Source organism: Alosa pseudoharengus, unplaced genomic scaffold, assembly GCF_046254945.1.
Source record: "Alosa pseudoharengus isolate Yale_2024_CS ecotype anadromous, Long Island Sound unplaced genomic scaffold, YU_APseudo_1.1 YU_APseudo_1.1_scf_2, whole genome shotgun sequence".
NCBI classification, from domain to species: Eukaryota; Metazoa; Chordata; class Actinopteri; order Clupeiformes; family Clupeidae; genus Alosa; species Alosa pseudoharengus.
In genome coordinates, this window is record NW_027468663.1 from 31,759,187 (window position 1) to 31,774,855 (window position 15,669).

General features: G+C 40.6%; 1 protein-coding gene across 1 annotated transcript in view; it reads left to right on the forward strand.

Annotated features, from left to right (window-relative positions):
* Positions 1 to 380: 380 nt before the first annotated feature.
* The window catches only part of LOC143134298 (polyamine-transporting ATPase 13A3-like), a 37,264-nt gene continuing 21,975 nt past the window's right edge, over positions 381 to 15,669 (forward strand). Inside the window, exons 1-8 of the mRNA XM_076294562.1 lie at positions 381 to 436; positions 3,503 to 3,615; positions 5,069 to 5,145; positions 5,782 to 5,955; positions 11,523 to 11,678; positions 12,058 to 12,128; positions 12,663 to 12,746; positions 13,209 to 13,278. Of these exons, the coding sequence (XP_076150677.1) occupies positions 5,095 to 5,145; positions 5,782 to 5,955; positions 11,523 to 11,678; positions 12,058 to 12,128; positions 12,663 to 12,746; positions 13,209 to 13,278 (606 nt within the window). The 5' untranslated portion in view covers positions 381 to 436; positions 3,503 to 3,615; positions 5,069 to 5,094. The remainder of the gene's footprint in view (positions 437 to 3,502; positions 3,616 to 5,068; positions 5,146 to 5,781; positions 5,956 to 11,522; positions 11,679 to 12,057; positions 12,129 to 12,662; positions 12,747 to 13,208; positions 13,279 to 15,669) is intronic.

Genomic DNA, 15,669 nt, shown 5'->3' on the forward strand with positions numbered 1-15,669 from the left:
TGCTCAATTGAAAATCAAAACATGCAACAATAACCCATTTACTGTGCCGTCCTAAAGAATGGATAACGGATTTTTAGACCTATTTATATATTTTTTTCATGTGAATTCTGCAAATAGAACATAGCACTGCAAAGCGTTACACGGACCCTTAAAGACTCATTATGTTCAGTTTACATTGAATTAATTAATCTTAGAGTTATTTCATCATTGATATTTAATATTGTCATTCATATTAGTGTTATTAATATTATCCTTAATGTAGGCTTTTTCAACTTAAAAAAGTAAATTTTAGGCGTAACTGTAATGTCCATGTTCTGTAGCTTAAGTTACCTTGAACCAACCATAACCATGATGTTCTTCTCATCCATGTGATATTTCTGAAAGTTTCGAGGTCGCGACTGCGTGGTTGCTAGCGCCATCTCTCGGCCCTTTTGAGGTAACTACACCAACTCTCTTTACTTTATGTTTAACAGGAGTCCACATAAAGAACCTATACCTAGAACAATACATATAAATAAGATGCATACGATCAAAACCACCGAAGGATATCTTTGTCCCCTTTTACAGCCCTGAGATCAGATATAATGAACATTTCTAAAGGTCATTCCTCTAAAAAACATATGTTGTATCCACATGTATGCACCTATGCATCCACTAACCTATCAGTAGCCCCATAATATCCCCTAGAGCAGGGGCTTCTTAAATGAATGTGATGTGAATGGACCACCATTCTGAGGAAGCAACTTGAGGGCCACCACTTTATGCAATAGTTATACATTATTTAAAGCATGATCAGGGACTGCCAGCAATGCCCTCTCAGACCACCATGGGCCCATGCACAGATGACCCCTGCCATAGCAAACCCATACCATAGACAGTTTTTCTGAAAATTAATACATTTATTTGTTGAGGCTTCATTTGGTGGTCATGTCCCTTTTCCAGCTTACACAAGTCATCACACAGCCCAGTGTACGAGTCTGAAAAATAGCCTTACATGGGTGCACACACCAAACACACACTACATGGTTTGTAGGCTACAATTAAGAGGAAACTTTGCACTCTAAATTCCAGATTAAGACAGATTAGAAATTATTCAGAAATTAATTCACATGCCAGAGGTGCCACTTAAGACTATAACTGATCATAATTACCATATCAGTGCTTTAAGAGCTCTGCTGCTGGATATATAAAAAAAAAGACTCCTCACTTGAACTTATCGAAGTGTTTTCATGTACACGGAAAACTGAAAGATCACAGCACACTGGTTGACTTATTTTGCTGGTTTATTTTTCGAAAAATAAACCAGCAAAATGAGTCAACCAATGTGCGGTGATCTTTCACTTTTTTTAATTCTATTGACGACTGCACATCAGCAGCACCTGGAAATAAGTAGGCTGTGCATAGGGACTTTATCCTTTTTGTTTTCATGTACTATTGAACACCACTGGATGCATAAGAACAAAACAGAAGTTGCATCACCACCCAGATGCTTTGTGGAAAAGTGTGTCCCTCAATCCAAGCATCTAAGGAAGAATTAATGGATATCTATGCCTCATCCTGAGACGCAAAGTTCAGTGGCTGCAATTGGCGTGTAAGAATTCAGAACTAGCTGAACTCGGATAGCCTGGTTAACACTAGACCACTTCTCAAATATCATTTGGGATTGAGAGTGGGCCTTGAAAGGCTTCATTGACTTCTGACTTCCAGAGCCGTAACCAGCATTGAAATGAAACTTAAATTGGTGCATTAAACTCTCACTGAATCATTTCAGAAGTACAGCAAACACATCTTTCTTGTAAAGGAAGGTTTTAAATGCAGTTGTTTACTCAATTCCAAAGAAAATTCACATCCATATCTGTTTAACCCTGTCGCTGTCGCCATCAGCGCAGCCATTGGATGAGATGAATGTACTGCCCTGTCTGTCATAAGCCCGCCCCATGCACGATAATCGATTGTGATGGATTTTTTGGGGAGTTGGAAACAGGTGTCAATGGGCTAGATGTTGTACATAAACTCTTATCAAAAAGAATGGAGACAAACAGCAGAACAATGTGCAAAACATTGTGTCACGCCAGAAGACTTGAGTGTTGTTGCAGCAAAGGTCCTACCAAGTAGCCTATTATAGGTAAGGTTGCCAATGCCAACCGTCCCGAATTGTCCGGGACATCCCGTATTTTGGGTGATTTTGATTTGTCCCGTCAGGGACAGCTCCAGTCCCGAATTTCAATCACAGCCTCATTGGCTGCTGTAAACGCACCTGGAGCAAAGTGTCCAGTGCCGCCGCTACCACCACGCGCATCTCGCACTGTGCATAGTACACCAAGGGACAGAGGGGGCACCACAATTTAGCCAGAGTAGCTTTACTAGTGTCCCTCATTTGGGTTTGAGAAACTTGGCAACCCTAATTATAGGGGTTGAATATGCATGGGAATATGTTAGTTGGTTAGAGGCCACTCTTGCAAGTCATGTAGCCTGTAGCACTTTTTCCATTTAACATTTTCCAGATCTCCCAACTTCTACTGGTGAGAAGCTACAGTATTTTAACACTTAATTAATGATCAGAGGTAGGTAATTTCTTTTACAGTAAAATGACGACGATGTTCCAGTAGGTGGCAGTTTCTGTCTGTTTAAATCAGAGCCGTACATATAGGCCTATACTATATGGCTCTGGTTTAAATGTGTGATGAAAATACAAACTATATTAAAGTTGTCTGCTAAAGTGTCTATGTTTTCTTGATCCTCAAGAATGGCCATACTTTGGGTTATTTGTGATAAAAAAAAAAAAGAATTATTAATCAGTAGCCTAGGCCAAAGTCCTTTTAGGCAAGTCCCTCCACTCAGCGGCCATATTTCACAGCAAGTTCACAACACATGATTGGCACGATGACTGCACAACATAGCACATAATTGGCTCAATGTATACACATGTTGACGTTTTGGCAAGGAAGGGGTGGGGTATGTGTAGACAACGGCCATATTGGCGTTACAAACTAACCCCAGGCATTTCTATGGATGATTTTAAAAGCAGATTTTAATGTCTCCTCATTAGAAAGTCTCTGCCTAGGCTACATTGTGTTGTGGTCATACAGAAGTTGTAGTCTAAACTTTTTTTTTTGCAAACTCATTTCTTTTCATTTTTTGGACCTTTTCCACCAATAACAAAATGTATTTATAATTATCTAACATTATATTGATTTTAGCTTGTATAGCCATATGCAGCAATTATAACCGAGGATCTTAATCACTGCTCTCTGGTTATTAACATTTGGCAGAATTCCTAACCAGACTGCTATTTGGAACACAAACGGACCTGAGTTGGCAGCAAACTCTCCAAACTGGTCATTTGGCTCACCCAGACCCTAGCCGAATTTAGCGGGGTTTCGGGTTTTAAATGACCTCATATCCTGTTTTTTTTACTTCCTCTGTGCTTTGCTGGACCACCAGTCCGGAGACACTCGAGTCTTTCTCAAACAACCTCATGCGCATTCATCTCTCTCTGTAGCACCTAACCAATGTCTGAAGTCTTGACGGGTATGGTCGCATGAGTTTCTAAAGAATCAAGATGCAGAGTCTGCAGAGGATTTAGCCCAGCCCATACAGAGGCGGCTTATACTGGTAGGTCAGTGTATTAGGCATTAATGAGAGTTCACACACTTTAGTAACCTTTTGAGGAGTTTAGTTTAAAGGTCTTAAATTTCACGTGAACCGTTCCGCGTGTTTGAAGGTTTATGGACAGTGGCAAGTTTTCCATTCTCTTGTTTTATACAATTTCTTGCATTTATGTATGCTTCTTTATTTTCGTTTCTAACATGCATGATACAACAGTCTTACAACTTTATCGTGACATTAGTTGGTACAAGTCTGAACCTCGGTTACCTGCACCAATGTTTAGTTTGCTTGCCAAACAGAAGAGTGGCGTCGTTCGAAGTTTCTGTTCACAGTGCAACACATTCCACAGCTGTTGAACAATAAAGCGAGGCAGAACTGGCCTAATGTTACTAATAATAAATGATTTAACTAATCAGTTTGTGTACAATGTGCCCTACTTCTGCTGTCTTCATCAGTATCGTTAAAGCGGAAAATTGATCACAGATATTTGCCGCGTATGAGGCTACTACTTTGACCTATTTCTGTTATTTTTAAACTAGTAAATTATTAAGCTGGAAGTATTATTTGCGCTTGATCTGCGCTACACTGTAAATCCAAAACAGCTAAAGTAGCTCAAATTTATTGAGTAGGCTAACATTGTCTTTCTCAAAAATGAATAGTTCCAAGATTAGCTTCACTGTTTTGATTGCTACCTAGATTCCCATGATTAATATATATATATATATATATATATATATATATATATATATATAATGGGTGCCCAACACTGCATACTCTCTCTAGAGAGAGAGAGTATGCAGTGTTAGGCACCCATTAGATTTCTATTTTTAGCAGTGTTATGATGACCATATGTTTATTTCTCATTGACTTTATTAGAATTTAACCAGAACATAATAGAGGGAATATGAACAAAAAGAAAAAAGTGTGTTTCTGGTTCAGGTTCTATTCTTTTGCATCCATTCGATTGGTTGTTTTTGGTTATAATGACCAATAATGCAAGGAAGCTGAAGCCGGATGGTAATGGTACTGGTTCTGGCTTTGACATATTGGTATCAGAAGTGGGAAGGAGATGAAGACACTTGACAGATCGAAGATCTCATTGAAAAGCTACAGCTGGAAGAGTTCATTGCTCACCTAAAGTGGAAAATGTGCGGCCAAATGTGTGACAGCAGTGCCACAGCAGACTTCCCTCCATGAAAAATACCCTCAGTCATGTGACCCAGAGCAAGTTTTAAGTGGCAAGCTATGCCAAAACATTCTATATTGCTACTATAATACTCTTTCAAACTGAAAGCATTTCTGCTTTTAAGAAAGGGAAGTACTTGTAGGAGTATGTTATTAGTACATTTGTTCTGAAACTTTTCCCCCCTCAATTTATGTATCTCTTCGGTGATATTCTGCCCCCTCAGATTTTCTTTGTTTGGACAGTATCGATAATCAATAATCGTTTCTGTTTTAGAGAAACAATCTTCTACATCTGTCAAAATGGAGAAGGACGGTATGAAGATAATCAACAAAGGGCTGGAGGATGAGATGGTGAGTTTGTGGAACATTGGTGTGTAGTTACCATCCGTATATGTTTTCTGCATTGACAGAAGTTTTGCATTTTTGCCTCATTATTATACTGATTTTACTTGACATTTACTTGAAACACACCTTTCCCAGCTTTTAAAAATGTCACATGCAGCCATGCCTAAATTCTGTTTACTGCACATTAATTATAGGCTAATATATTATAATATAATATAATCAGTATCCATTATTGAATGCTTAGCTGGAATTATGTTTTCCCCCATCATCCCATTTTAAAGCCTTTAAAGCACTACACTGCCCTAGTGTTCTTACAAAAAGGAACACTGCCTTGTGCCTAGCTACTCTGTGTTTTATGATGGCAGTGTTGACTTTTCTGTTCTTGTAGTTCAGATATGATCATTATCATTTGTAACCCAAGACAAGTATGTTTTAAATTGAAATGGAAATAATGTTCATGTTCATGTCTGGGGTGTGGTGTGGCAGTGCTACAGAAGGCATCAGTGTAGCAGTACCTGAGAAACAGTTGGCCCGGGTTTGAAAACCTAATCCGATGTTACGAGTCCATGTTTGCTTTGGATCCTGCTTACTTCTCCTTTTCTATGTCCAATGCTGAGTGTTGCCCTGGCTACTGTGTTGCAGGAGGTGTGGGGCTACTGTGTGAGCCGCTGGAGGCTAGTCCTGGTGTGCGTGGGAGCCCTGTGCACGGGGGGTCTCCTGCTGCTGCTACTCTACTGGCTACCTGAGTGGGGCGTGAAGAGCACCTGCACACCCTGCCCTCTCAAAGACGCCCACATTCTGCTGCTCAGATCCACAGTAAGGCCATATTATGGTTATATTACACACACACACACACACACACACAAACACCGTTATTGATGTATTCATTCAAAGACATGCATGCTTCAACACAATACACAAAACACATTGTATTGTTTATTGTTTGTGCACAATTCTATGACTACATGCAACTGTTTAAATACCGTATTTTTCAGACTATAAGTCACACTTTTTTTCATAGTTTGGCTGGTCCTGCGACTTATAGCCAGGTGCGACTTATATATAAGCAAATATATAATTGAACATGTTTTTAAATGTTAATTTATATTGACTGACATGAACCCTACATGAAACATTACTGTCTACAGCCTTGAGAGAGCGCTCTCAAATACACAAGTCCTGTGCACTTTTAGCCAGAGATTAGTGCTTGCGCTATGCCTGAAACACACGTGCATACCTAAATCCTCAAATTATGGCCGGGATTCTATTTATGACCTGGCCTCAGATTCGGACAAATAAAAGCCAGTATAATTTTGTTTCAATTTAACTCATAAAAGAGCTCTTCTTAATATTTTATACTGTTGGTTGGTTTAATATTGTTGCCAATGAAAAGTCATTGTCCTACACCATGAGTCTCCAACACGTTGCTCTCAAGCTACCAGTCGCACGCAGCCCCCTTCTGAGCTAGAGGCTACATTTACCTACATTTAAACACAATTGTTGCTGCCAGGCATCAGTCTACGAATTTTATAAAAAAGTAAATCATGCATAATTTAAAAAATAACTAAATTCTAAATCTAAAAAATTAAATCTTAGACCTCTTTGGCTATACGGAATAAGGTTTCTCTTGCAGCACAGCACACGTTCCATGAATGAATGAAAGCGGATGCCTTATCTCGCAATAAGCGGATGGAAATCCCGACACTCATACATGAAACTTAATAGTGAACCATTAAATACCCTACAGATTTCAGTGGTCATCAGTCCTGATATTTAGCAATATAATCAAACAGTCCAAACATAAATGAAATCTCAAATTAAACATCTGCTTTTGATAGCCTACCGGTATGCCGTTCCAAACGAAAAGTAGGCCTATGTCTCACAATAAAACGCAAGAAATAGAAAGAAAAGAAAAGTAGGCCTATGTCTCACCCATTGTTACACCCGGCTCATGGCACAACACAAAAGAGGCAGACAACAAATTCCAATAAATGAATAAATTATATTTATTTAAAGTGAGCATGAATGATAATGTCTAGGGGGTGAAAATTAAGTGTATGGATGCGTGTTGGTCATATGTAAGTGAGTAGCGGTGGTTTGTAGTGCGTGTGTCAAAAATGTGTCTGAACAGTGGGAGAGAGAGAGAGAGAGAGAGATACAAGGGATGGCGATGATATATAGGCCTACACCGGCGCCAGGTGAGGCCAATCTCCCTCAATTAAGTCTCCCCACTGCAAGCCGGCAACCTGCCCGTGTGGCCACCACAAAAAACGGTAGACGGCCCGTAGGGGGAGCAGAGGGGCGTCACACCCGTTATCTACAGTAGACATGCATGAAAACATTTGAAAACAAAACTTACTGCCATGTAATATTTGATCGCTGTTTTGCTAATTATCTTTCACCTAATGAATACGCACAGAAAGTGAAAGTAGGCCTACTATGCGCTCCGTGTCTGTAGCTGTCTGTTCACGTCCGCAATCGATTATAACGTTCCTCATGGAGAACATGTTCTCTCGCGTTGTAGGCTGTCATGCTTCTGTGTTTGCAAAATTCCTGACGGTTCCTGATCGCTAAACGTTTGTTTTCCTTTCCTGTCGATAGCGGTTGATGTAGAAGCACCTAGGCCACACATGGGCAACATACGGCCCGCGGGCCACATCCGGCCCGTGGGCTTTCCCTGACCGGCCCGCGTCAGGTCCGTGAAAAAACAGTAGTCAAGAGCCTATCATAAAGCGCTTTCAGACATACTTGTAAGACCGGAGGTACTGCCGATGTTAAACGGTGGGGCCGTATATCTGAACGACATAACCGGTCATATGGAAGTCCGAATTCACCCGGTGTGTTTATACTACTCCCCCCCCTAGTATTTCCTCCGGACATTATGTAAATGTGCTGTGTCTGAACGAGGAGTAGAACATGCGGTTAAAATCACACCTAGTGAGAGGGCGTGTTGGTGACGTTTCTTTCGTGCGTCCATGTGGTTAGATCTGACTTAAATGTCAGTGTTATGATGGAGTGGCATAGTGCTGTCCAGGAAATATGCAGACATCACGGAGCTACTGTCCATGAGGGCATACAACATTTTGATAGAACACCTGAAGGGAACGTTAGAGACACGTTAGCCTACAACTGCATGGCAAGGACAAACGAATTCAGAAGACTGAATCATCATAAGCAGAAGGCGCTGAAAAGGCAGTAGCCGACGTCGTTGACGACAATAACAGGAGTATTTAATAAATTGTTAGCCAACACGGTTTTCTGTTCATTGATAGCCTTCATGACCTGCTGAGCTCGCTGATGTAAATGCTACACATGGGGAGAGGATGCTTTTGGAAAAAATAAACCATGAAAAACGAACAACTTCACTGTTATTCATGTTAGTATTTTGTTTGTTTCTTAAAAACGTTGTATGAACTTGAAGGCTTGAGTTAGCCTACTGAATTGGCTGGTAGCCTACCATAAAGTTGGTGCATGCTCTCTCTCTCCAACGCAAACCATGCAGATTTGGGGTTCTATAGCTAATTCTGGTACATAAGTTGAAAACAGATAAATGTGTTTATTTGAAGCACACATACAAATACTAGGCTAGGTCAATTTCAAGTGGGCACTTACGTGACTAGCCTACTTCAAGTATTAGCCTATGCAATAGATTTCTCTTCTTTAGCCTACATAATGCATAGGCTACATTTTGTAAACAAAAAGCAGCTGTGACAGGCCGCGGCCGCATATATTCTGCGTCATGTCTGTGAACTCTACAAGCCCCCACCCCTCACTCGACAACCACACGGAGGTTCTAATGTGCGTGTATGTCATTCACACATACGTCCGTGTAAGGTCAGTATTAGGTCCGCAGTTTAGCATCATATCTGAATCATCCGAAGGGTAGGACCTCCGTTTGACAAACCTCCTCATATACTCCGGAGGTTATATCTGAAAGCGCTTATAGAGATAATGCACGCAAATCAATATCGTTGCTTTTATTTTGAAAGCGACGGCTATTTGTACGCCCATACATTTGTGCGTGGATGCATATGACGTAAACACCCTCGCTGATGTGCTGGTGAATAGAATTTATGCTTCAGCGTAACAGAACAGTTGCCTTTACGTCGGCGTAAACCTTTCAAAGTTTTGTGTCTCCTGTGTCTGCGTCGCTCACCACCACAACGGTTGTTAGAATGTCGAACTCCTACTGCTGCTCGTTGGCGATACGAAGTGTTCATTTCAAAACGTTACTGACAGATAGACAGTTTACAATCGGATAACCCCGTCATGGTAACCAAAATATGTCCGAGTTTATTTGCAAAGCTTATGTTAGCGACTAGTATGATGCTACTACCCACAGGTTGCTTGAAGCAGCCGGCTCAACACACAGGGCGAGTTGACCAATCACAGTTTTGTGTATAAAGTTAAAGCAAAAACATAGCCTACATTTTCAAAATAGTTTTCTTTGTGCATGTTGATTAACTAATGACAGCCTACTATTGTTTGTCTGCTCCACATTTTCATAGTCTAATTCTGCATAGAGTTAATTTAATGGTGGTAATGATTTAATGATGAAATATTGTTGATGAAATGGTGGCACAGGCCTATGGTCTTAATGACTCCTTCACATTTTCATGGCCTAGCCTAATTATATAGATATTGTACTACTTTTTTATATCAGTCTTTGAAAACTGAAAAAAAAAAAAACATGTCAATGTCAAAAAAATAATTTTCGAGAATGAGGATTAAATACTGGACATATATTAATTTTTTCCTTCGTCTCCCTTACATTTTCCATCTGTTCTTATGAGTAGCAATCAAAACCATATGATTTACTTAATGTTATACAAGAACAGAATAGAATTGAACAGAATTGAGTTCAGACTTGAGTTCGGTATTTTGGGTCCGGCCCTCCTCAACAGTCCCAGTTTGTCATGTGGCCCCTTGGGGAAATTAGTTGCCCACCCCTGACCTAGGCTATAATTTGACTTCAGCTGTGACAAATCCTGCTGAGAGAGAGAGAGCGCGCAACGAGAGAGAGGCACCCACCCCCAAAGTGGTCCTGCGCGCTCGCGTGTGTGTCTCTGCATGGGGTTCAATAAGTCAGAGTTGGTCCGTCCAGTCAATAGTCACGCATTCAGACCGCTCCATTATTAGATTAACGTCAGAAAGCTCTGTAAAATGTGTGGGAATTTCTCGCATTATGATGGCTAGAGTTGCGGGACTTATTATTATGCTCAATACTTAGTAATAATTTATGCACAATACCCGCAATCCTGCGCTGAAATTAAGGCCTTGGTTTTAAATGCGCATCTTTTTTTCTCGCTCTCTTGGAGGTGGCCAGACGAGCATTTGTTCTGCTGCCAGCTTGTGCCAATATCTCGTCCAAAATGCTTGATTGCATTGTCCACATTTTTAGCTAAATTTCCATGTACCACATCAGCATTTTTGTTCAGTGAATCTTTTGTAAATTGCTTTACAATTAGCGTCGGGCCCTTGTCAGCAGCCTTCGGCTTGCCTCTTGCCACTATTCACTCCTTCGTCTTCATTAACATTCTCTGTAGAATTCTAAATATTTTTGGCCTCAATGTATCCAGTTACATAGTCTGTCTGTTCTTGGTCTTGGATTTTGTGAAATAAATTTCTATATACCACTTGCTTGCTGCAGCTTCGGTCTGCACATCCTTTTAAAACAGCATCTTTTTCTGCTTGCCCAAAATGCTTGATTGCATTGCATTCTCCACATTTTTAGCTACATTTTCATGTACCATATCAGCATTTTTGTTCAGTGAATCTTTTGTAAATTGCTTTACAATTACCGTCGGGCCTATAGGCTTATCCCTGGCTTGCTTCGGTCACGATCTTTTAAAACTGCATCTTTTTCTCTTGTGAGCATTTAATCTGCTGCCAGCTTGTGACTCCACATCGCCCAAAATGTTTGATTGTATTGCATTCTCCACATTTCTAGCTAAATTTTCATGTACCATATCAGCATTTTTGTTCAGTGAATCTTTTGCTTTGCAATTACCTTCCTCGTCTTGGCTGCCTTCACTGCCTCAATAATCCAGTTACAGTCTCTGTTTTTGGTTTTGGATTTTGTGAAATACATTTCAAAATAAATGCGACTTAGTACAAAGTCCGGTGCGACTTATATGTTTTTTTCCTGTTCATGACGCATTTTTTGATACTCAGGAGCGACTTATAGTCCGGAAAATACGGTATATTTTAATTAACTGAAGAGATTTTTCAAGTATATTCTGTCATTTGTTTTCATTGCAGTTCCCTTCATGAAATCAACAGTCTTAAAAAGACACTTTGTGTAGGCCTAAAGATTATTTGATCTGGGTAGCATGTTCAGTCAGGCGTGAATGATGAAATAATCTCTGTTGCCGTGGTGACAGGATGAGTTCCAAAGCTGGTTCCGAGTTCGGGTGCATCTGATGCAGGCTCCGGGGCACAGCCCTTTTGATGCCGTGGATCTTCAGACCTCACCAGCCAATGGGAATGGGGGAAAGCCATACCCTGACGTCTCACTTACAGAACCTCAGACCTTGCTGGTACAGTATATGCTAATCAACGTGAAGCTGATGCAGCTGTTTTGTGTGTGTGTGTGGTGGTGCTAGTGGGGGGGGGGGGGGGGGGGCAGAAGTATCTTTATTGTATTTCTTCTGTTACATTGCGGTGGTCTGGCAATTTATACATTATGACTGTCTGTGTCCAGTCGTCTTTTTGTCTTGACGTTTTGTGTATATGTGGGACGTCCACATAAATGGGACCTCCAGTGGATTTAAGAAAACGAGTGATTTTTGCTTCTTTCTTGTTATTTGAAGTCATATTCTGTGTGCTGGAAGGGAGAGTTTGTAAACTCTCTGGGAAGCCGTTTCCATGGGATTCATATTGGAATCATTTGCATTCTTGACTTTTCCCCCTTCACAGATTCGTTACTTCACCCATCACAGCATGCAATACTTCTGGAACGATACCATGCAGAATTTTGAAGTGATAAAGTAAGAAAACATCATATCATTATTGCCATGGTGGGAATATCACTGATTATTTTGGGTCAACTGCTAAACAGGAAAATTGTCTTTTCTTTTCAAAAACTCACACACAAAACAGAAAGCCATTGTCTTTCTCTTTGGATTTTAAAGCACTCGTATGCCTCTGTGTTCTCTGTTTGGGGTGGCCTACTGGTTAGCGCTTTGGACTTGTAACCGGAGAGTTACTGGTTCGAACCCCGACCAGTAGGCCCTTGAGCAAGGCACCTAACCCCTCACTGCTCCCTGAGCGCCGCTGTAGCTGATTAGTGTGTGCTTCACCTCACTGTGTGTTCACTGTGTGCTGAGTGTGTTTCACTAATTCACGGATTAGTGGGATAAATGCAGAGACCAAATTTCCCTCACGGGATCAAAAGACTATATATACTTATACTTATACTTACTTACTTACTTCACCCACCCCTGAGGTAAAAATGGTGTGAAAATGCTTGTGTTATTTGTCGAGTAATGTATGAGACGTGTGTGTTTTGTGCTTCTCTGCAGTGGCATGGAGGACCTGAGGCTGAGCTGCTCCTCGCTTCTCTCCGAGTACAGCACAGGACTCAGCAGACCCCAGCAGGAGTACAGGTAGCAATACCACAGTATCTGTACCAATACATGTACTGAATGCTATTACTTACATTGATCACTGACAGTGCTTGGTGTGTACGAGAGCAAATGAACAATGTTAAATGTTAAGAATACGCTATTGAAATTAATAAATCAAACCTTACCACAATTTCAGCACATCTTTGTAAAGTAGACACTAGACAAGATAAATCAGTAATAATAACAATAATAATCTTTATTTATGTAGCACTTTATATGGCACTGAGCCACAAAGTGTAGTACCAAGCGGTTATTAGATTCTTTACATGCCAAAGATAGGCATGTTTGAGCATTAGCCATCCACAGTAATGGAATGCAGTATGGAATGAGATGCGTTATGAGCTACCTGAAGGTGCTTTTAAGTGTGATCAATTCACTGGTTTTTAAAACTCTTTTTTACTTTATTAAAAATTGTTTTCCTGTGTGTCTTTTTGTCATCAGGAAACAGTTTTTTGGAGAAAATGAAATTGCTGTGCGAGTGCCTTCTATATTTAAGCTGCTAATTAAAGAGGTCAGTGTCTAAATTCATGCAGAATCACAGTATCAATGTGACCACTAATTATAGCATGTTTACTGTTACATGTGTGTCTAGGTATGTGGATATGCAATCATGTGTTTCTTTTGTTTTGTGTTATGACTGTTGTAAGAGAAAATATATTGTCTCCTCATAGTAAAAACACTCTGGATCGCTTTTGCGGCCACTTGAGGCGTATTTTCTTTGCATTGTGCGCGTTAAAACATGCCGTGGTATGCACTAACTGGCCACACTTAGGTTAAACAGCAGACTGCATGTGGCAGGAGCTGAGAATAGACAAGTGCTATTTCAAGACAAAGTCCTTGTATATGGGTCTAGAGGCATTTCTTAGTAAAAGTTGGGAACAGGACTTTTTAATCATAATTAACATGTGCTGAATCCAACTAGCCCTGTTCCCAAGCAGAATTTTGAGTTTTTGACCATCTAATTAGCATAAACAAAATGGCTGCCAAAATGGCGATTTTGGGCACTTTCTTCGGACGGGCATCACTATACCATGTAAATAAATTAATATTGTTCTGTGCATCTATCATAAATCTGTGCATCTCAGAAATCTCCCATGGGCAATAAATAAAAAGTAAAGGCTATGAAAAATATAAAAATGCAAAAAAAAACTATTATTATGCTAATTAGCCTTATTATACTCTATTATAACTGACTATGTTTACGGTCCTCTTTGGCAAAGAGTGTGGCCTGACTTCATTGGTAAACATCTTCTTCGTGGTGGGTGGACACATGTTTGGAGTTTAAAATCATTGGAGTTCCTTTGAACTAATCACGAACAACCGTTAACTAACAAGCTAGCATCATATCCTTGATTCCAAATGGGAAAGATGGCCAGCAGTCACATGTTTCATTTGATTAGATTATCTAGATTAGATTCAACTTCATTGTCATCGTGCAGAGTACTGAAAATATATGAGTGTATGTGCAGTATAAATATCAGTAGAATATCGCTATGTTTATGTGTAATAAAGTGTGTACATTTATAAATATAAATAGAATACTATGGATGGGATAGGGGCAAAATGTTCGCCTCCTTGTTGTCCCTGTGAAGGTTGCCATCGACATGGACACTTCAACAGGCACAGGCAAGGAGGCACCGGGGGGGGGGGGGGCGGGGGACCAGTGATGCGTTGAGCAGTTTTCACCATCCTCTGCCGTGCTTTCCAGTCGGAGGCAGAGCTGTTGCCACCATACTGTGATTGGTGCAGTTGGTGAGGATGCTCTCAATGGTGCAGCGGTAGAGGTTTAGAAGTTCACCAGGATCTGAGGAGAGAGGTTGTGTTCTTTAGTCTCCTCAGGAAGAAGAGATGCTGGTGAGCCTTCTTGATCAAGGTAGAGGTCTTGAGGGTCCAAGAGAGGTCCACAGAGATGTGGACACCCAGAAACATGAACTGGTGACATGCTCCACCTCAGTCCTGTTGATGAGGATGGGGCTTTGTGTGCTAGCTTTTGACTTCCTGAAGTCCACAATGAGGTCTTTGGTCCTCTTGGTGTTGAGAGCCAGGTTGTTGTTGGTGGTCCGCGATGTTAGCTGCTGGACCTTCTCCCTGCAGGCTGTCTCATTATTGTTGCTGATGAGCGCAATCACCGTAGTGTTGTCTGCAAACTTGACAATGGTGTTAGAGCCATGTACAGGTATGCTGTTGTCTGCAAACTTGACAATGGTGTTAGAGCCATGTAGGTATGCTGTTGTAGGTGAAGAGGGAGTAAAGGAGGGCTCAGCACACGCCGGTGTTCAGGGTGAGGGTTGAGTGGGTGAGGTTATCTAATCTAACAGACTGCGGTCTGTTGGTTAGGAAGTCCAGAATCTAGTTTCAGAGGGAGGTATTGATGTGCAGTTCACTGAGTTTGGTGATCAGTTTGGAGGGGATAATGGTGTTGAATGCTGAACTGAAGTCAATGAACAGCATTCTCACATAGGTGTTGCTATTGTCAAGGAGGGACAGGGCAGAGTGAATTGCCGTAAAGATGGCATCCACTGTGCTCCTGTTCTGGCAAATTCTCTAGCACTATACACTGCAAACAAAATCTACCTCTGGGTTCAAATAAAGTAACTTGAACTTGAACTTGCACTAGTTATAAAGTTATTCATCCAGCTATTAATTCACAGGACATTCAATCCTTTTACTAACACAAAGGTTATGAAGAAATATGGCTAAAGGTATATGAATTATCATGAATTCATGCATGAATTAATTCATAATTTATGTATTACTTCATTCCTTTATATCCTATGAATCATCAGGAATTGACATGAATTCATATACTCTCATTCATGATGACCTCATGTATGAACAATACATCAACTAAAGCATTAGGTGTGATGGGTATATCATTATGATTTATGATTTTTTAAGCATG